The sequence below is a fragment of the Embiotoca jacksoni genome, unplaced genomic scaffold (genome assembly GCF_022577435.1).
Source record: "Embiotoca jacksoni isolate LCO1_2020_lvr unplaced genomic scaffold, fEmbJac1.0.p SCAF_3, whole genome shotgun sequence".
Lineage (NCBI taxonomy): Eukaryota > Metazoa > Chordata > Actinopteri > Embiotocidae > Embiotoca > Embiotoca jacksoni.
Window position 1 is genome coordinate 15639474 of NW_027185381.1, and position 25502 is coordinate 15664975.

General features: G+C 42.7%; 1 protein-coding gene across 9 annotated transcripts in view; it reads right to left on the reverse strand.

Moving 5' to 3' along the window:
* Positions 1 to 489: 489 nt before the first annotated feature.
* The window catches only part of mef2aa (myocyte enhancer factor 2aa), a 63545-nt gene continuing 38532 nt past the window's right edge, over positions 490 to 25502 (reverse strand). For 3 of the 9 annotated variants that reach the window (XM_069163550.1, XM_069163552.1, XM_069163551.1), the window contains 7 exons: positions 16547 to 16681; positions 15031 to 15244; positions 7823 to 8007; positions 6312 to 6335; positions 4613 to 4742; positions 4326 to 4449; positions 490 to 4139 (listed from right to left, as the gene is read on the reverse strand). In XM_069163550.1, coding sequence (XP_069019651.1) covers positions 3800 to 4139; positions 4326 to 4449; positions 4613 to 4742; positions 6312 to 6335; positions 7823 to 8007; positions 15031 to 15244; positions 16547 to 16681 — 1152 coding nt within the window. In that variant the 3' untranslated portion in view covers positions 490 to 3799. Of the gene's footprint in view, positions 4140 to 4325; positions 4450 to 4612; positions 4743 to 6311; positions 6336 to 7822; positions 8008 to 15030; positions 15245 to 16546; positions 16682 to 16748; positions 16881 to 25502 lie in introns of all 9 variants that reach the window. The other 6 variants (XM_069163555.1, XM_069163554.1, XM_069163558.1 and 3 more) reach the window with 6 other exon arrangements.

Here is a 25502-nt window from a genome sequence, read left to right on the forward strand (position 1 = left end):
TATTTGAATAGGAAATATTGTCGCATTTGCTGAAACTCACTTAGATTTTTTTCCCCCTAAAACATCCAATGAATTAGTGAAATACGTGTCATTTTTTTTTTATAGATAAAACCTCCTAATCTTCTTTTAATGAAGGTAAATTTAACTCCGTCTCAACTCGTTTCAACATTAAAAGGCTGTTTACATATTTACGCGCAAATATATACATATAGTATTATTTGTACACTGGCCATCAATACATCATGCATAAAACCTTTACAGTAAACTGAGCAGCACTTTTTTTAAACAGACGTTTTAAATTTGCTGATTTCATCGAGGAATTATGGCAGACGTATTTTTCAATAAATTCAAGGAGTTCAGGTTTTTAACAGCTTTGTGCTGCCAGTTAAGAATGTGTCACTATGACAGTGGCCCAAGTGTGTTAACTGATATATGAGGTGATGCACTTTCAAAGCAACAGTCAAAGATGAATAGACAGTGAGATCAGACTGAGCATACACTGAGGTGTTTAATAAAGTTGACAGTTTCTACTGTTTGGGACTTCACAGGAGAACAAATTCTATGAAAGTTGTTTACTTCATTTTATACAGAATAAGAGAGAGAACCTAAATTACACATTAAAAGCCAATATTTGTACTTTTGTGAAGAATACAAATTTTGTACAACAACATCTAGCATAGTATCTTAATTGTTTAATAAAAAGTTCACTTGAATATTTATCGTATGATGAAAAATAAAATAACACATTCAAGGGAAATAAAATGTAGATTAACTTAAAATCTATTTCGATTTTGAAACGAATAATTTCATTATTGGCAACAAAGTCCAGCTTGTGCCGCCAAACGGTCTGAGCGTTCAAACCGAAAACAGCTTCATTAGTTAAGTGAACTATCAACTACAAACACTTACCAAACACATAGTTTTGTTTAGAAAAGCCATGAAGCAAAGCAGTGTACTCTTGCACAGCAAAGTGAAGAAAGTCCTCTACAGAGGTTCATTGATTACCCTTTCCGTTCACATTCATCAGTTGTGCACAATTTGGATATAGACCAAAAGAGCAAAGTGTGTCGCCGTGCATTCACCACGCAGTTTCTTGTGCGAGTCCAGTCTGAGAAGAGGCAGGTCTGGTCAGGTTTGAGTGATGTCTGCTTTGTCTTTCTTTAACTGAGAAAATAATAGTACATTTTTCTTTGGGATAAGGCATTTCCTAACTGTGCATATAGATAGAGCGACTACAAAATTCCCTGATATGTTATCGAGTGCTAAAATATGTGCTCAACTACGAGGTGATGCCGCCAAGACAGGCAGACCATTTTTGTTGTAGTCATTTATTATTGCTATTTTCACCTGCTGTGATAAACTGGATTACTTTATGGATTACTATACATTATGTAAAGTATGTCTACCAATATATATGAACATGAGGAGATTGCCCTGGGGTATCCAAATAAAGCATTTCATGAAATGTATTATCCAGTCATTTCCAGCTGTGGCACTTCAGAAAAAGAGGCTAACAGTCTACCCTCTGTCACTCTCCTTCCTGCGTGACCTGTAATGACATCATATTTCGTATATATTTCACGTGAATTGGGGTTAAAACTGCATAGATCAGTACGGGCGTAAACTGAGAACTACCATGGAGCTGATGATGTGGGTGGTGGTGGTGGTGGTGGGTGTGTGTGTGTGTGTGTGTGTGTGTGTGAGGGGGGGGGGAAAGGGGGTCAGAAACCTCAGAAACGCGCACACAAGAGATGCCAATGGCGAATGCAGAGCAACACCTCTCTCGTACAGCAAACTTCTCAGACAAACGTGTGCCTCTCAGCAGTGAGATTGAAGTCAGTCAGTGTGTTGTGTAATGATTTAGCTGCTGAATGATTTGTTAATGTGATGATGATGGAGAAGAAAAAGTAGGAGCCCCCTTCTTTTTTTTTTCTTTTTTTTTTACCCCCCCCGACTCCCCTTTTTTTCTGTCGCTTTTCTGGCTCCTACGGTTCCTACGGCTACAGTACTCTCATTAACGGCGCACGGATAAACGATACAATTTCTGGAGCCAATGAAGAAAACACTAGTTTTTTTTGTTTTTTTTGTTTTTTTGTACACGATTAGACTGTAGTATTTACAACCACGTGTGGGACCGGGCATGATCAGTTTTGTGTAAAAGTCAGCAGACCCTTCAAACCATGTTTATGTCTTCTGCTTAAATTCCATGTACCAATAACAGGATAGTGGAAATCGCTGAGAGATGGCATGTCTTTCAGTCGAGCTACGTGCAGTAACAATAGATTATTCTTCAATGTGGGTCTGGGACCTTGGATTTGAATGGCGGCAGTGTATTCAGCAGCTGCTGGTATACAACTCACACAATAGGTGGGAAGAAACCCTTGTTTCCCCTAACCTTGGGATCATCCTTCAGAAATATGAAAATGGTGGAACTTCAATCTCACAGCGTTGCTATTACAATGTCTTCAGGACAAACAGTCACCACTAATAAAGACAGACAAAACAAATTGACCATCTGGAACTGAAACACATGGGAGTTTATGTTGATGATTCAATTTTAGAAGAGACTAAACGAAATAGCAAATATTGACCAGCGAATTGTCTACTGTACTTTTTAAGGGTCTACTCTTGTAAACTTGGCTGTAAACCACAAAAATATACTTTTCTTGAAAACGGTGATCATACAGTACATTCAGTATGTACTCACACCCTGGTAATATATATTAAAGTCGCTATTTACACAACAAAAGACAATGTTTGGCTCAAATTTTCAATTATACAAACAGAACAGCAAATGTTCATGGCTTTAGATATCGATTTCAAGATCCGGTTTACATGACTTTACACCGTAATAAAGCACAATAAAAAATAAAACTATGATGAAAGAAATGGTGCATTTGAGTGAACTGTTAGGAAATCATAGCAACTGTACAAAACAACACAAAAAGAACAGCTTTGGCTTATATTACTGATGAACTGTTACACAAACATGTCGACTTTCTCACCAGTTCAACTGGACAGGTTCGCATTATCTTAATTGCACATTTATATATCCTACTATTTTAAAACTATAAAACGAATAGTTTGTCATTATTGCAATAAATTCTGTTGCTATTTAGTTTTTACCTCCAACATTATTGTTTCATGTACTCACTAAAGTAGTCTCAACTGTTGCAATTATTTACCGTAGGGTCAAAATTCCTGTATAATATTGATTAACTCCATGTGCTCTGTATCTCCTGATTGACTGAATCAATAAATTAGAAGAGGCCACTCGAGATAAAGGTCTTGTATGGTTACAGCATGATTATTAAAGATAGTTCTTGCGGTGAACATCGTATGTACGGGTCCTCAGCCTCAAAGCAACACAACTTTGTCTGATTGTTTGCAACTTGCGAGCACAACAGCAAAAACAGCAACTACATGTAAGTGTCTGACTAGACCAGTGACTACAATAATCTACCGCCTATGTTTTAACAAATTTCTTTGAACATCTTCCTTCTAAAAACATAATCTGAATTGCACCGAGTACCTGATACCGTCTGCTCGTGAAATATAACTCAGTCCAGCTAACAGATTTTTTTTTTCTCTTTCTTTTTTAAATCTTACTGCATCAGTTTGAGAATTTACTTTAGATATGTCCTGACACGTCTCATTACATTACATCTCAGTCTTCCAAATTGAAGTGGAGTTGAATAATAGTATCATAATGATAGGACCCTTGCTCTTTCTTCTATCTCCATGTCTAACCCCTCCCTCTCTCTGACTAGCTGGTGACTGGAGGCTCGATCACGACTCTTTATGTTACCCATGTGTCCATGCGCAAGCGCTTGACCGACGGGCTCTCTCTGCCCTCAGAGCCAGCAGGGGGTCTGCCCAGCCCCAGCGGGGAGTGGAAGTCTGGCCGGTGGTCCTCGCGATCGCTGCCGTCATACGAGCTACAAGACGAGCTGAGGCTGTCGGCAGGTGAACGTCCCAGTACTTCCTGTCGGCTGGACCCTTGCTGCGGCTGTTGCAGCGGGAAGCCAGATGCGGTGACGCGCTCCCGTGGGGGCGAGATGGGCTCGGACTTGATGTTTATGCTCTGGCTGGTGCTGATGGATAGGTTGGAACCCTGAGGTAGGTGACCTCCACCACTGCTAGGAAAGATAAGCAGGACATTTTGTGCATCTATCAGAAATGAGACAACAAATGTGAAGTGCAGTAATGTGAAAAGCCAGGGATATGTAGATGTGTGATTCAGCTTGATATCACAGCACAGTGGGTGTTGCTTTTATGTGCGGGCGTCTGGAGAGTGTGCCTTTGTTTGGAAGTGTGTTACTCACACCAAAGAATTAAGAGCTGCTTGGCCCAGTTGATGCTGTTGCCATGCCGACATGGAGCCCAGCGAGAGCCCAGGAGAGCTGAAGCCCTGTAGGGAGGAGATCTCCGCACTGCTCAGGGAGTACTCTGTAAAAACAAAAGCAGCCACGCACACTGAGAATTCGCTCACATTTCGGTTACAACACCGTGTGCCGCAGAGAAAAGAGCAGGAACCAGCAGCGTCGACTACAAACAGTCTCGACCGAGGGGGGTTGCGTTCAGCTCGGGAGGGGAGCGAGTCCAGACTCACCAGCAGGATTGTAGGAGGTGGGCATGCCGGAGTAGAGCAGGCCCTGTGGGGGTAAGCTGGGGGTGGTGACAGACACGACTGGTGTGGCCAGAGGCTGGGTGGACTGAGAACTGCTTATCCTCTGGGTGTTCTGCAAAACATACAAAACAACGAGCACAATGCATAAACCTGAGGCCCTCTAAAAACGCCACACTCTGATTCTAAACAAGGCCTGTAATTCCTTTTGATTTAAAACAATTGATTTAGAGCCTACAAGGTGTTTCCTATCTCCAGTATTTACTGGTAATCAGGGATGTGCGTGTAATGGTAAAAGCTGCCACAAGGTGGAGGTGGAGCTTCATGGCAGTGAGTACTCTGATCTGTCTGATTCATTGTTAACTGTATGAGTTAACAATCAAAATACATACAAATTGAGGATAAAATACGCAATACGTCATCTCTTATAGGAATTTATACATGTACGTGTCATATCTGGGCGTATACTGTAGAACTGTACATACACCTGTAAATTTACCCGACACAAAAATAGTTAACTTGGCCTAAAAACAGCGGATTACAGATATTATAAATTATTTCCTCCATCATTTTAAAGTGGACAACTGACACAACAAATTACTACAACGCGAGCGATTAGTTTCACTTTGTTAGACATGAAGAAAAATGCTATTTTAGGGGCAGCTCAGGACAAGTGAGGACACCTGTAAAAAGGACAACATCTGTCGCTTAAACAGTCAGTGAGACAAAGACAACGAGATCAGTTGTGAGCTCAAACTCCTAACCGAGAAAGTGCGAGAGGATAATATACATTTCAATTCCCAGAGTGACGTACAGCCGAGCCCCGGTGGTTTTTAGTGCAGTGACGGGCATGCGGTCCACACAAACACACCTACACAGCTTGGTGTGGTCATGCAGCAAACTTTGCTGTGAGCTACAAACGCAGACACTCCAACTGCACTAATCAAACGCAGACGTACTGTAGTTTAAAACAACACTCCAGCAAGTCCACAGTGTATAATGTAACAAACATATGTGCAGCTGCCAGCGGTTACGTTTCAAGCAGCATTGCGTCATGATCTAGTAGATGGCTTCCTTGCATTGTTCCAACACTCTCCAGCCAGATGAATTCACCAAACCCAAGTGTCTCACACAATGATATCATTGAAGATGATGTAAGCCTCTCTCCCTTTGGGAAAATAAAAACTATAAATGATTTATATTTGACTCATCACTCTTTAAATTGTAAAACTTCAAACTGCGACTGCAGTGTGATAGTTAAAAAAAAAAATTAAGCATTGATTCTCTCTCTCGCTCTCTCTGTCTCAAAAACACACTTACGCACTTACACACACACACACACACATACACACACACACACACACACACACACACACACACACACACACACACACACACACACACACACACACACACACTTACACCACTCACACTCCTGGTGGTATATGACTAACATTGACGTGTTGGGAATAGAAGAGCCAATTTAACAGGCTGAGGCAATTTTCACAGGCCAAACCCAAAGCATGCAGTGACAAAACATTTTTTTTTTTTTTTCTAATTTCTTGTAGCTGGCAGTTCTGAGAGCCAATCTCCAGTTCGAACACTGCCTTCAGTCTAGCATCTGTGATTACCGGAAGCATGGTTCACATTTCAGCCATTTGCCCAGGCATTTGTCAAAACTCACCAAATCCATTTCCTCCTCCTCCGACTGCCCTCAACAGAAGAAAAGAAGAGGGTTACAGAAAAGAAGCCGAGCGGCTGTAAAATCGCTCGGGGAAAATAGTGACAGCTATCAAGGTTTTTATAGTAAGAGGGACAGTAATGGGTATAAAACTGCAGACGACTTTTGCAGTCGTCATAAAACGTCACTCATTTTGTACAAAGCACAGGCACCCGATTACTTTCCTTTATTTAACATATTTGGCTCTTTGACCAACGTGTGATAAAGTTCTTATCCTGGACAAAAGCTATTGAAGTTACAAACTCACAAACGAACCAAGAGTTGTACAGGATGTGGACTAACATTCATTTGATCGTGACTCTGACTCTGACATCAACTTATAATCATCAGGAATTACAGATAAAGTTTCATCACTGGTATCAACAATGACTGCATCGCCCTGTGCACTTAAGAGTCCTCCCTGTGCTGAAAGGAGGAACCAGAAGCTCATCTTCCATCTTTTCTGTGCTGTGGGACATACTGTGACCAAGCCAGGGCTCTTAATACCCACACTCAATCAATAGCGGTAGGAAGACACGACAAGGGCGACAAGATATTATCTGGCTCACACCCTGGGCCCCTGATTAAGTCTTCATCTACACTCTGTCACACTGAGATGTGATTAATTTAATACCATTATGGCCTAATGACAGGCTGTCTGCAGTCCTGCCACAGCCAGCACCCTCCACAGCCTCTACTAGTTTAAAATGCTCCACTGGCTCAGACAGAACTGAACCGACCTCCCGCCACCGACGAACCCGTTTCCCACCTCTTGCAACACAACCTGTCGTGCGCTATGTATTCCACATGCAGACATGGAAACACAGTTGTTTAAACACTGCTTCAGGCTCAGTTGAGGCTCAGCAAAGGAGGAGCACCCACAGTAACCAGAGGTTTATTTACAAAACACAATCACTTTTCTGGAGTGGCTGCTGTTACTGACGCCACTAGCGACACGCAAAGTTGGTATTGCCAGTATTTGCTGGCAGAAAGTACCCCGCTTGCAGTTATTGTGAATGTTGATTTATGACTTGGAGGGCCTACAACAGCCTCAGGTGTGTGCCGTGGTCAGGGTACTCTGCAACTTCATTATTTTAATTAGAGAAAGCCTCTCATTTAAATGTGAATAATTGAGGAAGAGTTATGACACCTGGGCTGCAGATTCTTGGCTCAGTCCACATAATATTGAAGAACACAGCAAAAGAGGAACCTTGCTCAGATGAGTCCAGCACACTGTGAGCGAGTCCCACTTGGCTGATAGATAAAGTCCTTAGTGAGGTGACAACCTCACTCGCACACCGTGCTACATTGATGTGATAACATCAAAAACATGCGTAGGCAAAATCCTGCAAAACATTCTGCTGTGAAAGTCGAGATAAAGACACTGAACAAAGCTCAGCTCTGCCCCGCAGCAGAGATATTTAAAGGTCCTTTAGCTGGAGATACTTGTGTGCAGTGGTGTGCTCTGTACTCACCAGTGGGGGCATCATCCCTTTGCTTGATGGAGGGATAACAACCCTTAGGTCTGGCTTGCGGCTTCCCATTCCCATGTTCCCTCCGGGGGGTGGCGGAGACTTGGTGGGCATGACTTTACCCAGGCCATTGCCGCTGGGTGTGCTGAGGAGGCCCGGCGAGCCCCTGGGGTTAACAAAACCGTTCCCTGCAGAGGTACACAGCAACAGAAACACATCATCAAACCGTGGACTGTGACTGACAACACTCCCAGTCATCAGGCAAACCTCTCGCACTGCGTTGTTTTCCAGCATGCTGCAGCACGCGGTGTTAAGTGTTTCCAACCCTCTGGGAAGTTTTAATAGACTGAGATAATTATCCTGCACATTTACAAAAATAAAATGTCCATTTCAAAATTGATGAGCCTTTTATTTTTATTGTGAATGATTATACCAAAGCCAGTTCTTTGCATCTTGGGATGAGGAGCAGTTCACTGACAAATGTACTGTGACTGCTTAGAAGAAATAACTGAGCCCATTACAGCTGAATAAAAACAATAAGATGTTGTTCTATGTTGTTTGTAACAGCACACAAACAGCAGCAAAGTGTCAGACTCTTCTCTCAACATTCACACCTTATTGTTGACTGCCATTAGTCATTTCCTTTTTTTGAAAAGTGACTGAGTCCTTACAGCTTATTACAGGAACTCCCTTTCTATCACTCAGCAACTAACTGATAAAAGATTGATGTTATCACGGTACTCACTAATTATTGAAATTCAGTGAGGAATTCTATTTAAGAAATATTTTTCAGATAAATAGATAGACACTTGTTAAGATCTCTGTCTGTGATAGTTTTTAAAACAAATTTCAGATACTGCACCATGCATTATATACTGTAATCTCTACTAAACTTTAGTATAACATAAAATATATTTAATACCAGCAGCAAGAAAATTACTTTCTTGTTTGCTTTTTGGGTTTCAGAAATAGATTGTCTTCTTGCTAGTTTGTCAATTAAAATAAACCAAACTATAGTCAAAATTCAAACTGTTAGAGCCCTGTAAACTGTCTGTATCTAGTATTTTGACGATACTATATAACAATATACCAAATAGCAGTTTTAACAACTGTTGTCTTTTTTTTTTAAATCCAGGTTTCATAAAAAGATGTATTCTTCGTGTTTTTGTCAACCTACGGTACCTTATTTTCAACTGCAAGATACTGTATGACTCATCTGCACAAGGTCTGCAGTGGGACTCTGCAGATTCCACACAAATGCACTCTAATAAAAAAGGGAGCTGTGAATTGTTATGAAAACAATAACCAAACAAAAGTAATATTTCAAGTGCACTTGAATTTTACACTGGATTTGGTTTTATATCAGTCTTGAGTCAAATCTATACTTGAAAACAAAAATATATGTTGAAATCCTGAAGAAAGGATTAATGGCATCCACCACTGTATCAACAGATCAGTAACACTTCAACAAGTTGCTGACTTCTCCATTGTGTTCAGTGTACCCCAGTGAAACACAAATTGTGTGCACAACGAGGAGGCTCTTGTGTAAGAACATAATGGAACAATAGCCCCTCTGACTACAGATAAGGAGAGCAACAATTCATGGTCAAATAAACAGTTATGAAGTCTACAATAGTATCTCACAGCTGAATCAACAGTATATACAAGCAGCTATCGCCATCAGCTCTGGCTTTGATCAGGCAAGACTTGGCTGCTGCAAGAAAGCAATGTTTACAGAATTAGCAGAGTAAATGTCCAAGGCCCTAAAAATAGCAAGCCTGGTTAAAAGCGGCGAAGATGTCATTCGGTGGGAATGAGAATTTAGAGCAAATACAATTTCACGTAAAGGAATAGATTTCGCTGATAAATCAGTGAGCTTTGATGTTTTACTTCGGCAGAAGTCAGCCAAAAATGTAAAGCTGCTGTTCAGGAAAACAAGGCGAGGGAGAGGAGAAATAGGCTTTTTATATAACAGATATTTTAAGTTGTTATCAGAGAAGCACAGGTGTATTAATGATGGCTGCATTCCACTTAGGGGAGGTCCTGTTTTGTGCCTGCTGGTTCACTGTCATGGCTTACTGGGATATCTAATGGAACTGAGCCATCATTAAATACACCCGTGCTCTCCCTACAATGACAAGGCCAAAGTCTGTTTTCCCTCCTGAGCCACAACCACCCCTCACCGTCATCAGTAACATTGTTATTATTGTTAGAAATGCCATGTTTTCCTTTAATGTCACAACAAATCTCGGTAGTTCATTTGCTTGTTAGTTGGCTGATTTTGACAGAAATATTTCAACACGACTGGAAATATTGGCTTTGCTTTCCTGCCTCCCCTTTTAAAGCCATTTATTAACTGGAGTGGGATCAACCAATCAGATAGGTTCGGTTGGTGTGCACATCAGCTGCTTTGTCAGTCTATGCAAACAATGGCTACCCCATAACACACTTCTGTGTAAATTCAACATGTGTGTCTCTGCAGAAGCATAATTCCAACATGTGCACTTCTCAACAAGACAAGCACCACACATTATGTGTACAGTGTAGGAAATTCACGTGTAGAAAATAAACACGCTCAGCTTTAGAAAAAATATTATGTAGGAAATCCCTGAACTACGCTAAGAGCATAATTTTCCAAATGCCATATTTTGTGTAAAATGAAGTTGATAAATGTAGTGTCTATATCCAAGTGGTCTTAAACTACTTCTTTCTGAATATTCTGACGAGTCATCATAAAATTTATGATTTGAACTTATTATTTGTATGTTTGTTTGTGTATTCAAACGGTCAATTTGACCTTCATGATAGATGTAATATTTTTCAGATATAACAGAAGGTTGCCGTTTAATATTCACTGAATCAAATACACCTGTGTCTGTAGCCCACCTGCATTATCCACTGTCTGTTATTATCAAATTATTATCTAAATATAAATATTCCACATTTTTTAAATAGTCTGTATATCTCTGCAAAGCTTACATAGCACAGTTCCACCGAATTACAGGAATATAGTCATATACTGTACATATATTAACATCATCCTTTGTCCACTTTATTTGTAATGGATTTTAGCCTACACCAACTTGCTGGGTTGAAGAGAGTGTTTCACATTGTCATCTGCCATTTCATCTCAGGGTAGAGACAGACACTTGCTGCTGAGTTTAGTGGCTAATTTAGACTTGGATTAACCCCTCTGACTATCTTATCTGTGGAATGTGCCTCTGATTATGGCTTCAGATGTCTGATGATGAGTGAACCAAACCGTTCTTCTTCTGAATGCCAAGAAGGGAACACATGTCTGAACAAATACTTAGACCACAAAGTTAATTCCGAGCCAAGATAACAGCCACAAGTTAAGACGCAGCCTTCAGCAGGGACATTTCACTGGGCTTTCCTGATGTCTGCCCTCATTCTATATTCAGACTTCTCTAACAGATTGGTTGTGCCAGTAAATCCTCTCCGACTGAAACCTGTGCACGTTGAAAGCCTGTTTGGTTTCTGTTCATTGTCCTGAATTATTAACATGGTCTGGGCAGGGGCATTACATAAGGCTGTGTGTTTACAACTGAAACATTCAGTTTAATTTTAAGTTCAGGCGGAGAAAACACAGCGACTTATTGTGCCCAGCATCCCACATGCGTCAGGATCAGGCAAAAGAGAAAATGTCTTGATGAATGAGTATAAATAATAGATGTGAATCAAGGGCCTCCAAAAGCAGTTTTCCAATAATAGATGCCACGCACAGCCCTATTGTTGTGTCTCAGAAAACTAATTCCAGACAGGATGTCCCAAGGGTGATTTGTTAAGACTAAAGACAGATGGAAACCAGGTAAATAATTGTTCTTGCCCCCCACCATTTTACTTAAAAATGGAGACTGCACACATATTTGTATTGTTTTCATGCAGTATGGGAAAGATCCATTATCACGCTTCAATTTTTATTATTACATGTGACACATTCAATAAACCAGCATGCAAAAATCCAAAGCTAGAATAAATGAAAATAACTTTCTTGAAATAAAGAAATGCACTAAAACAGACTTGATGCAGCTCCAGCTCTATTTATTCTATACCCTGATATAACATACAAGCATGCTTTGTAAATGTGTTCCTAGAGATTGTAATGTTCCAATATTAATGAAAGGATGTGTACAACTTCAATACATATTGCATAACACAGAGCACCCTCTTAAACGCTCCCTTTTTCACCACAACTTTCTCACCAGTCAAGGACCAGAGCTTGTAATTAGGTGAAATTGTATGAGATGTTGAGAGAAAGAATGTATTGAAGCATGACACACTGGGAGTATACGGTCCACAGCACACTGTAGGATTGAGTAAAATGAGATTTTAAGAGAAGGTGTTTTGCATTTGAAGGTGTACTAGCTGTTGAGCCATTATCTGAACCAGAGACCAGACAAGAATAACAGATGGCTTATTTCAGAAAGAACAACTGAAATTTTGTTTGCCAGAAAATGTTGCCAATATTGTTCACTGTGGTATTGTACATGCACGTATGTGTGCTCGTAAGACAGGAAATTTACACACTAACTCAGATGAACTCAAATAAGCCTGGAGTATTTCACTGAACCTTGCTGTACGTGCACGTAGTGTTCTCTCTGTGGTGACACCATCAAACAGGAGGGAAGATATCACACGACACATCTTCCATCTGGCCACTCCGAAAGGCCTCTGCTGTGGTCATAGCTGCTACTTGTGAAAAATCAGAACTATGTCAGGAATGGTCATCTGACAGCAGGGCTGGAGAGGTTCGTCCTCCCTGTAGTCTTAGCTCTTCTACACACTTGGTACAAACAACAGCTGCAGCATGCCTCCCACTGTGCCAAACCCTGACGCCCCCTCCTCCCCCACACCTCTCCGGCAGAGGCTCCTAACTCTACCCCGACCCGGTACCACACCCAAACTTAAAACTTGCCCAGCACTCTCTCTAAATCGCTGACTGGAAACTAATCTGAGGTGGTCTTTATATTTTGTAACCAAAGCCTAATCAAATATCCCCCTAAGCCTGTATTCATGTGGTCTTCAACTAGTTATTATCATTGAATGTCATGCAATTATAGCATGCTGTATTTTGCCAGAAATACGACATGGACTGCAGCGAGCTGAGTGACAAGGAAAGAGTTAAACTCCACCTGCCTCCACGTCTCACACAGCACATTTCAGCCATGACAGGCTGTCCGGTCATTGTGTACTGAGGACTTAGTGGGATGACATGGCCTGAATACCTACAGGGTTATGCTGGTCTAGGCATCTCACCGACCCTCTCCAGCCTTATAAGGGCTGCCAGCATAGAGGGGAGGGGGGGGGGGGAACAGATGCACCTGTCAATAGAGGGAAGGAAACCGGAGGAGGGAGAACTGCACGGAGGTGACGACTTAAAAGGAAACGCTGTTTATTTACCTGCCGATGTCAGGTGGACAGCTAATTGACCTGCCTTCTTACCCCCCTTTTCAAGTTCAAACACCACACTGCAGGAATGCCGTGGAGCCATTTCCGATCTTGAACGTACATTTAACAAGCATATCATACATTTCCCCAGCTGGGAGGACACCTGTGCTCCCTTTGCGTGCAATAAAATGAAGTCAGGCCAATCTACTACCCATCAATGATGGTAACAACTGTCTTGAACCAATCACGAATACATACGCAACTATCCAGCTCGTGCTAAGCAGGAGACCTATTGGGCAGAGCTACAGCGAGCTAATGAATCTCTCCGGGAGGACGTACCCGCTGGGCTGGAGCCCGCACCACTTGGCACTGAAAGGTCTGTGGTATCCAGCATGCCACCTAATGAGATGCACAGAGTGACATGATTAACCATCTGCATCCTTTCTGAGAGCTATCAGCCCATGTGATGGAGATGCCAGACCAGACATGAAAATGTCATGTCGATCTATCTTCACAGCGCACGAAAGGGTGGCATGTGCTCCGCCAGCGTCGTCGTGGTGGGGGAATTTTCAATATAGGATTAAAGAGAGCAACATCGAGCTGTGTTCAGCATGTTGTTTGTGTTCAGCGTGTTTATCAAGTTGGAGATGGTGAATGCGGCATTCCACATTTTCTTGGAAATCAGACATCTACTGGAGCGTCTCTGAACGGCCGACCAAGCAAACGTTTTTAGGAGACACACTTCAATCTAAGAACAAAATGCTAGACTAACACCTGAACCTCGACAACTTTTTACAGCTTTTGAAATATGCTGGTCCAATCCGAATAAAAGAGAAGGAAAACAATAGCGACATTGTAGTGAATAATCAAGAAAGAGGAGTTATTTTGAAGAACAATCCTTCGGTAAACCCCTCCCTGTGAGTGCAGGTGGGTGTCAGCCAATTCTGATCTGTGGTTAAATTTGAATGAGGCATTTCACACCTTGCTACATGTACTTCCATCATATGCAGTGTAGATGAGTCTTGCAAAAGCCATCTGGATGAGCTGACTCAGAACAGTCATACATGCACTAGCATCTGACACTTTTTCCACAATGCTGATATAGTAAATGGTGTGATGATAAGGCTTTTAGAGAGAGTGAAGGAGAAATATCACACAAACACCAGTTAAAGGGTGTTAGGATGACTTGACTGGGCATTAGAGGCCCCTTACATCCGATGCCATTTTGGAATAGAGACAGACAAAAAGTTTAGTTTTTTTGCAGAGTTAGATGAGAAGACTGATACCAAACCCCTTTTATATGCGCTAAGTATGAAGCTCGAGCCAAAAGCCGATTAGCCTAGATTTGCATGCAGAGGTGAAGCAAAGTTCTGTCCAAAGTTCAGAAATCTGTCCCTCCCACACCTCACTAATTAACACCACATATTTAATTTACGAACACAAACTGAAATGAAGAGTGCTGGTAGTTTTTTTTTTCGACTTGGAAGGAGACATGCTAACTGTTTCCGCCTGCCTCCAGTCTTCACGCTAAGCTAGGTTAGTTATCTCCGGGCTCCAGCTCCATACATGGGAGTGGTATTGAACTTCCCAACTCACTCTGGACGAGAAAGTCAACAACAACAATTCCCAGACTGTTGAACTCCTCATTACAAGCCACTGTATGAAAAACTTTGAAATCTCTGACTTTGGCGCAACCAGTGGTAGTAAAAAAAAAAAAAAAAAAACACAAAGAACACTGCGGCAGACAGTGCTAACCACCATCTACTACTTTGATCAATTTTCTGGGGTTGTTGTCCACTAACCTGCACTGGTGGGCCTCTGGGAGGATCCACTGGAGCCAACATTCCTGTGCAGAGAGGCCTGTGGAGGGGACAGCATCCCACTCTCGCTCAGAGAGGCTGTGGCTGCTGCCAGGGCCTGGCTGCCCAGGGTTCCTCCTGCCTGGTACATGGCATTGGGGTTGGATACAGGCACTGCCACATGCATGGAGAAGTTCTGCTGCGGCAATGCCGTGGGCTACAAGAGGGAGACAAACAGAAATATTTACACACAAAGCACTCAAAATCCAGGGTCTGATGAGTCTGATGGGTCAGTGGTTGTCATGGCATCATTAACAAAGAGCTTCCCTTGAGGGTTAGCTTTAATAACCTAATAAATGCACAACATCATCAGGCAGAGCACACTAAAGAACTGCAAAAGGATATACTACAGTACATTGTAAGATTGACAATTGCTTTATAAGTAAAATCATATTTACATCATAGCATAGGATATTTTAACAAACATTTCTGCCCAACATTTGAAGGCTACTTAGTGACAGCCCACAACCATCAAAAAAGTTTATTTGCATACAGAATACACATCAATTTTCAGTAGTACCGCAGCATACACAAAACACACAAGAAAATCCAAAAACATGCATTCAGGTGATCACTTTGGCATTGCAGCAGTCAGCACTGGAGACGTACTTTTGCCTTCGGAAACACCGCTGCGTAGTGTGTTTCTCAGCACAACAGAAAGCGGTGGTGTGGATTTACAACTACAAGAATCGCGAGTCATTTGCATTCACCTACAGAGTGCTGACTGTGCAAAGCATAAGTGAGAATGACAGGTGGCAGTGAGAACGTTTCATTATAGCATTATCCAGTGAGCCAGTTGGGTGTTATCATTAGTTTGTTAATGGCAAAGTGATGCTCTTCATTTCAGGAACGTAGAAAACTGCTTAGTAAGCACTAAATGTTCTTGCAAAATTCTAAGATTTTCACACATGATAAGATCACAAAAGATCTGCGATGTTTTAGGGGGTTAGCCAAGTGTGGTACTTTATGAAGAAGAGGGGAAATGCTAAATAATAGTGTAGCGTTAGTGAGCTGTGGGACCAGAAAGAGATATCATATTCTGTAATACTCTGAGATATAAGAACGATTTGAAAGGAGATAAATATTACATTACAACTTATTATTTACTTTAAATTCCTTATGTGTTTAAACTGTGACTGTTTGATGTATGATAACTTGACCATGATACTGGGGTGTAATCTGTCAAGCTGAAGCATGCAACCTCTGAATGAAATGTGATCTTATCAGGGTGTGCCAAAATATCAGCAGCAAACCAAATCAACATAAGAAACAAATGCACACCCATTAAAGGGGGGGCATTAATTTTTTAAAGTAGAGTAGATCTGAAAGAAGTTAACAGAGGTTCTGGAGGGTAACAAAAAGAAGAAAAAGTTAAAATGAAAAAAAAAACAAAAAAAAAAACGGCCAAAATCCGTTGTGCCACAAAGCCAAGCAAGAACATTGCATTTACAGTACTTACGATTTTATGATTTCTCATCATATTATCAAACTCCTCATTAATTTTTTTATACTTTTCTTCTGTGTGAGGAGTGAGGACATATGAGGCATCGGGGTCCGGGCTATCACAACCTCTGTGTTCTTTCTTGTTTAGCGCCTGCAGTGAACATCAACATAAAGACAGGAATCAACACAAAATAGCAGGGGACAAAGGAAGTACTTACACCACAGCGCTTGTACATTAAATCACTCTCTTCGCTTAGTTTGCCGAAATGGTCGTCCATGAGGGGGCTGTGCCCAAAACAGTCATCGGGATCAGGACTAGCACAGTCATTATGGCCTTTGTTTCTCAATTTCTGAAATGAAATTGCACAGTTGAAAAGAAACAGTATACAAGATGTGGCTCTGTGTTTTTGCTGCTTGTCAACTAATATATACATTACCATGCAAACATTTCAGGCAATTTAGATTAATCACAAAATATTATTAATCTGTCCTCAATTCATTCTAAAGTATGACAAACATACAGTCAGAGATATACAGAACTATATTCAGCGACAGGATGAACAAGAGTCCTGCAACAGATGGCATGGCCCCCATAGAGGCCTGATCTCATCATCATGGAGTCAGTCTGAGATTACATGAAGAGGCAGACTCAGCCTGAATCCACAGAAGAACTGCGGCAGGTTCTCAAAGATGTTTGGAACAACGTATTTAACAAGTACCTCTGTGCATATGCAAGTGTACCTCAGAGAATTGTTTTGACATTTCAGAGAGCTCTTTGAAAGGTAGAGGGTCATCACACCAAATATTGGTTTGATTTTGTTCTGTTAATCATCCTCCCTTGTTAAATTGTACGTGACTTTTGCACAGTACAGTACAGTACTTTAAACCAAACTACATACAAAAATGTCAACACCTACTGTATGTTTGTCCTTCAATTTTTGCTGTTGTTGCAGTAAAACATTAACAACTGCTATAACAATGCTGTCCTGAACTGTAGTTCAGCGCGAGGCGCTGGTACAAGGCAAAACTGAAATGTCGCTCCAAATCCTTTCACCCTGCAGAAGTGTACGGAGATACAAAATACCGCCCTCCTCTCTTTTCCTTTCTTTCTCTCTCCTTCTCGACCCCCCACCCCCACCCCCTTGCTGGCATCCTTGTCTGTTCTTCCTTCTCTGTGAATCTGTTTGCATTTTTCATTATATTTCAGTTATCCTGAGCCACCCATCTGGAAGAAACCTCTGCATAAGACAACCCTGCAGCAGAGCACATCCAGCCTGTAATTCACTGTTGTTGTCACTTGTGGGATCTTCAAAGTTAATGCATGTGGAGGATAAAATGATTTATCAAATGGGATTATATGCTTATTTGAGCATAAAACTGAGCAATTATTATAAAAGCAAAGAGCTCATAAGTACATAAAGTGGCATGTTGTGGTGTTATGAAGTGCCTATTCTAACTTCCACTGGAAAAATAACATGTCATACAACTAAACAAATAAATGCAGCACCGTGCTCTTTTGCTCACTTTCAAACAGGCTGTTTTCTGCTCCTCATTACAGCTCTGAATAGCAGTGTTAACAAGACTTGCTGACAGCATGTGACAGGCTGTGATATCAAGGCAGTGTACATCAAAACATGATTTATGTGTGGCTCTCAAGGCTCCTCTATCAGGCTGCTGCAGGTCCACAGCGGCGTCCTGCCCTGTCTGTGGGCTGCCTCGGAGGCCTCGTGTCTACAGGAGGGTCACTGACTCCTGTGGATGTCGGGGTCAGAGTGTGAGCCAGAGGAAAGGAACCTACACACACTAATGAGACCTTCCTCTCTGTTTCTGGTCTTCATCGCCGAGCAAAGTGGAAAATGTGTGTCTGTGTGTGTGTGTGTGTGTGTGTGTGTGTGTGTGTGTGTGTGTGTGTGTGTGTGTGTGTGTGTGTGTGTGTGTGCGTGTGTGTGTGAGAGAGAAAAGAGGAAACAGAAACTATGAGTACAAGTGTGTGGTGCATATGTGCAATGTCGATATATTGTGTGTGTATGTGTGGTGAGGAGAGGGGAGGGGGAGGTATTTCTACAGCTGCTGCATCCTCTGACAGCGATGTGACAGTACGTTTAGGTCTGTGCAGACAATGCGGCTAACCCAGCGCTGCTCACCACAACCTCAGTGTAAGTCACATTTCCGAAAACCTGTGCCATGGCTTTAGGAAACTCCAGCATAATATCATTTCTCATTAAAACCAGATGATCCCGAACTGCTTTCTCTATCGCTATACATTCAAAAGCCGAATTTTGTATTAGTTATATTTTTTTTTTTTATGGAATGTTTATTTTGAGGCACGAAAACAATGATAATCTGCGTGGTGCAGACAGAAATGTGACACTGTGCACAGCTGAGATAGAAATAAGGAAATTCAGAAAAACACCCACATCTCTTCAAACATAAGTGTCCACAATGCCCAGAAGGGAGTGAGAGAGAGAGAGAAGTCCTCTGGATAATGAATGACCAGCACTGTACCACAGATGCTTTACTGTTTGGTGTGGTACAGAGCGGAGGCATTCTTCTCATTCTAAGAAAACGCCTTGCTGGTTCATTTCCTGTTTACTGAACGAACCCTCTTTAGTTAGGGTCCTGAAAGGCTTGTGTTTACTGGGGTTAAACTATGCACTTTTTCCACCAGTGAGCCAGAGATCTGATCTCAACCTGCAAATTTAAGGTCCAACCTGCTCATTATGGGAACATGTTGGTCGGAATGGTCGGGCACGGCTGTGCAAGATGGGCAGGGCTGCTCTACTTTCACAACAAGCCTGGCCAGCCTTCAGTACACCGCACCCACTGGCCCAAGCCATTTCAGGAGGGGCTGTAGCAGCACAGTGAGCAGGAACCAAATAGCAGGCAGCACTCAGATATGTTCTATGATACATGACATGAGTCTTCAAAAAGGTGCATTAAAGGTGTTTGTGTATGCACGATCTGTGGTGTGCAAGAGTTAATCAACTTTGTGGCGTTCTAACGAATATAACATTGAAGACCCAGGAAAGCGTGGCTGTGATTATTTTTTTTTAAATGACTTGGCATGTCTTGGACACCCCACAGCCGCTGCCCACTGCTCCAAGTAAATGGATCACTAAATCAGCACATGGCCAAACAGGTGTCCCTGTTCCAAACACCTGTCAAGCCCGAGCTGCCCGTGCCGGCCAATCAGAAGCAGCCCCGTATACACATGGCCATAGCAGGGATCACATGTGGCCGTGAAGGCCACCCGACCCCAGATCAACTTTGTTCCGACATGTCAATGCTGCACACTGCTGCACACACCACAGTGTTCTGACCTGGAAAAAGGGAAAACTTCGGGAAGCAAAAAAAAAAATATATATATAAAGTTTTCTTCTTTTGCATTGTGAATAGTTTGATAAAAGCAGCTTTAAAATGCCTCGCACATGTTGAATCAAGCTGTGAGGTTTGTACGTTGGAAAATATACTTGGCTGGATGTGAATACAGTTGAGGCTGGGATTTTAAAATGCGTGTCTGATGAAAGATATGGGCTGTTTGTTGCGGTAGAGGGTAATAAAGGGTATAGACGGGGGGAACTTGTATAATCTATTCACAGGGCCCTGAGAGGCTCACAAAGATGAGTGGGAACAAGGCCAGCTGCTATTTTCTCACAGCAGTCCAAACCTGTATTGATAGAAATTTGGCACTTCAAATACAAATGACACTCTGAGTAGCTGATGACAAACCCTACTGGGCACTATTGTCTGTGTCTGAATCTCTTTGTGTCCATCAGTTTGCTTATGTGATACTTCAGCTTCTCTTCAAAGATGTTTTCAATTGCAGGAGGCCTTGAAGATTCCTTGTTCAGAAGAAAAAACATCTTTCTGTCGTCTCCATCTGAGCCCTGACTATTAACTTGGCTGTTACCATGGGAAACATTCAGCACAGTAATTGCCTCCTCAGGTCTGCAGTATATGTTCAGTACAGTAGTACAGCTATAGTGCAGAAAAAGGTAACCTTGCATTCCACTTTTTTTTATGTCAAAATAAATTACTTTTATTTTTATAACAGTAAAATGAACTGCTTAAATATACGAGTATTTTTGGACAGTTCATCTGCGTTACTGTGCTGCGTAACATTATTAAGCTCTATTACGGACCTTATATTTACTTTAAGTGATATTTTCACATTGCACGGGTTAAAAATAAAACCCAAGCCATTGCATAAGCCACCTACATCACCTGTTTCTTGAGAGGGTACTTTCAGTGCAAGCAATTTACTTTGCTGCTGTGAGTCTTGGAGAACCATTTCATTCTGATGTTCTCCCTCTCTTGTGTCAAGAGAGCTTTCTGCATGTAACTTATTCATGTACTGTACAGAACTGTACATGAATAGAAGGTAGGGTGAAAGGGGAAAAATAGTGGTTAAGTATAAAAGCCGAACTTACAAAATTGTGGGGGAGATGGCTGAAAGGAGGGCATGAAGAGGCTGTTTCTGAAGTCTCCTCCATTGTGCCTGACTCACACCGTAAGGCTATACTTAAAGTAGCGTTCACTATTGGTAGAGCACCACCTGACCTATGACGAGCGCACCACAGCTCGGATACCGGTCCCTCCATGGAAAGACAGCTTGTGGTGTAATAAGCTAGCGCACATCATGAATGTTTAATCCATGTAGCATTTGTTCCAGCCTTCCCACAGAAGCTATATTTTAACTGGTTGTTGTGCAGCGGCCTGCCCGCACCTCATTTCAGCCGTGTCCCCTGCCCCTCTCGCCCTGCAGTGCTGTGAATCAGCCCTTGTGCCCGCCGCTGCACTAAGCAAGGTAGCGTGCTAATCCTCATGACATCACCATTGTGTCCAGGCCGTTCCATCTAATGTGCTTATCAAAGGGCTTCTTTGAGTGTGAACCCACTAGGAAATCAGCATGGGGAGGTGGCTGATAGGAAGGCTTTTATCTGCTAAGGAATATTTCTGCTCTTATATAATATCTTAAGAGACTTCACTACCATCATGTTCCCTTTCCCCGGTGGTGCTGTAGTCTTCACTTGAGGGGAATAAAAGCCTCTTTAGGTTGGTCTTTAGGCACCCATGGTCCAGTACTGAGTTTATTCTAATGTAGGAATTCTTCTATTTGCTCTATTCTCCACGACATACTGCGAGTTAGGAGCGAAGGGCTATTAGATAAGGGATATCTCTGTAATTCCCAGACGTATCTTGTTTAATCTCATGACTATTACACATTATAGAGCCGACTGATATCAGGATATGAGTCTGGATTCATGTCCTCCCTTTACCACGGTCCATTGTCAAGTTACTCAGTGGACAGGAAGAGCAGCAGGAGGTGGCACGCATTCAACTTGACCGTCTGCTTTACATTTTGATAATTGTTCTCATGCAGCTGTTAGAAGAACAACATACGTAGGGAGATTTAATCCCACCTCACACGTAGTGACAATGGAAGTGGGACCTCAGAGTCAGCGGGCCATAAATCCAAAGTGAGTCATGCTTGCCAAGTCTAAAGCAGTGATAGATATACATGAGACAAACTCATGATATCTTACATTGTATACTGCAAACAATTATCTGCGTGGGTCCCAAACTAATATAGCCCATTGATTTTACAGAATAGGAAGTAATTGCTGTGCACAGTCTCAGAGCTTTCTGCTCTGAGACTGTGGTGAATGAGTGATGTGACAAAGCTATTAGCTGCCACAGTCACAGAACAGTCTCAATCAGCGGACTGCATATTTTCAGTATAGACACGAGGGAATTAAACTACAAATTGAGGATAAAGGCAAAGCAATGTCATCATTATCTACAGATTAAAAAGAATGAGAACAATGCACTCTGTTCCCACTTCACGTAAGGAAAAGGTGGCACCCATTAAAAACTGATCAGAGGAAATTACAATCCAGACAAAAAAAAAATTAACATACAGATTATTGAAAATCTTTCTGTCCATTTCTCTGTCTGTCTCTCCATCTTCCTCTTTCTCTGGCCACTGAGTGGATCATTAGCTGTCAGAGCCATTGAAACCATACCCCCAACCCTGAACTCCCATTCCTGCTCGCCTCTAAAATATTCATAAGGACAATTAGGAGTTCCGATAAGGCGAGTACGGAGGGCTGGGGGGCGTGCGGCAGAGAGGGCAGGATGTGCCAGCAGGACGTCTGTTCTGCAACACTCTATACCCAGACCACAGACCTGTCCTCATCAATCTGAGACACAGCAGCCTCCCTCTTTGCCCCCAGTCAGGCCAGGCAGCCGAGGGAAGGTGGCACAATGCCAGCTAAACCCCAGCTTCCCCCCCTTACCCCCCCTTCCCAGCAGGCTTTGCTCTGTCCTCGCCCCTGGGCAGGAGGGGTTGGCCACACAGCACGCAGAGTGGGAGGAGGGGGGCACAAGGGCAAGCGGATTGTTGCACGATCTAACTCACAGAAGCTGTTGTGCACGAAAGCAAGGTCTCATTTCAGCCGTGCAGCAAGGTCACTGAAGAACAGAGGGTGGACTTGTAGCTTGTGGTTCTAATAGTCTTTAGCATAACTAGCATTAGTTATTCTGTAACTAGATCAAACCAAATTAGGTCAGCTCAATGTGTGACCTATTTCATGTGGTTCATACCACAAATGACATGTATGTGACTTGAACCAAGTTTCAGACGCTACAGACAAATCATTGTTACATGCTATTAAACTAAGGCTGCAAATTGCCATTATCGATTGATCAGTTGTTTTTTTGTGATAATTTTTTTTTTTTTAGTCTTGAAAATGGTGAAAAATGTCAGTCCATGTTTTTCAGAGCCCAGGATGCAGTATAAAATGTTTTGTTTTGTCCCAACCAACACTCAACAACAAAATTATATTCAGTTTATTATCATGGTGGACTAGGAAACCAGAAAATTATTGTATATAATTATTATTATTCATAATTAAAAAGCTGAAATCAGAGAACTTGGGCTGATGCAAAAAGCAGACATTTTTCACATGTTAAACTACATGTTGAGAGAAAGCCTGTCCATCATGTTGAACACAATTAAAACATAATATCTGATGACACATAAATCAGAAGTTATTTCTGTCAGGATCTCCGCCGGTCCATGTTTTTTATTCCCTCTGTTTTCCCCCAATGACCCATTTCCTGTCTTCTCCCCTGCTGGTTTTTGTCTGTCATGTGTTCTATGTCTGGAGTCTGCAGTCTGTGTCTGGAGGGTGTGGATTCAGTCCACTGCCCGCCTCCAGTCTCCTCCCACTACCACACCTTGTTCAGCTGGCACAGCTGGTGTCAGTAATCACCACTTGGCAGTATATGAGTATATGAACCCCCGTGCTGCACTCCACCTGAGTCAGACCGTCCGATCGTCTCACCTGGTACCACGTTGCAGTTCAGTAAGTCCGTTTGCTTGTTCTGCAATTCCGGTTCTGACCCCCTGTCTGTCTCCTGCCTGCTGCAGTCCTACCTGTGTGCCTGCGACCCTGTGCTACGTACCTGCCGTCCAGTGTCGATCCACGGAGGCCACCTTTCTGCCGGTCTCCCAGATCTCCTGCCAGCCAGCCAGGCATTTGACACACCATCAACTGGCTCCGTCAGACCTTTTGGTGGCCCTCCTTGGAGAGTGATGCTCGCACCTACGTTCTCGCCTGCCCCACTTGCACTCGAAGCAAGGCGTCTCACAGGCCCCCTGCTGGACTCTTGCAAACTCTACCGGTTCCTCATCTTCCATGGTCCCACATTGCTCTGGACTTCATCACTGGGTTTTCCCCATCCGACAACAACACCGTAATCCTGACCATAGTGGACCGGTTCTCAAAGGGCGCCCACTAGGCTACCAAACTCCCCCCCCCTCCCGTTTCCCTGCCAGGAGGCTGAAGTCGTGGTCCTATCCGTGCAACGCAACCTTGGCCGCTGCAGGAGGATGTGAAGAAACACTCGGGCTGCCCTGCTTCGTACATCAGACCAGAACAAGTGCCTCCACGTAACCCCCCTGAAGCCCGTAACCTCTGGTCCTCTGAGCCCTTCGGCCGAACCTCGTCCCCCCTCGGTTCACTGATGGCGGTCGCCTCTTGGATGTCCACAGACAAGATCATGGTTTCCAATACCTGGTAGACTGGGAGGGCTACGGCCCGGAAGAACTTTGTTGGGTTCCCTGGTCTCGGAGTCTGGACCCCGACTTGGTCCGTGAGGTCCTGTGTCAGTCCACGGGAAACCAAACAGTCGAACCTTCGTCGGCCCACGGAGATCACCTGTCTGCCGGCCTGCTGCCGCTGCGGTTCTGCCTGAACCCACAGTGGCCGGTGTGGAGCGCGGGGACGCGTCCTCAAGCCAGCTTGGACTCGCCTGTCTCGGCCCCGGTGAGAATCACGGGTACACCTTCACCTGCCTGCACGGGTCTCGCCGACTCTCTCCTTTTCCGGACTAGTTCAAGTACCTGCCCCGACTCAGGGATGATCCCGAGTCAGGAGAAAGACGATTATTGGCTTCCAGCAATCCTGGATTATTTCTGTGTTTATGCACGTTCGGTTTTATTTTCCACCCTGCTGTTTTCAAGTTGCCTGTGTGTGTTTGCGTTTGGGTCCGTTTACCAACACCACCTCAATACAATTTCCTGCGTACAAGTACAGAGTTTGGTCATGCTTGCCTATCTGCAGTCATTGTGAAATTGAAATTTTTATAAAGGTTAAGAGATGTTAATTTGCTTTGACGCTACAGTACAAGATGACATTTATTTACAAATCAAAGACGGTATCATGTTTAATCTTTTTTGCCGTAGTTTTTTCCAACAAACTTAAAAAGTGGTTCCAAAAAACTCTTTCTTGAGGTTTCCTCTTCATCATCTTCCATTAAGAAACAATTTTTTTTCTTTAATATATACAAGTCATAAACAAAATGCCTTCATGTAACAGAACAATGCGTTATTCAGGTTAAAATATAACTCGTACATCTTTTCATCTGTGGTGAATAAACTGAAGTGTTTTTAGTTCCAGATTTTC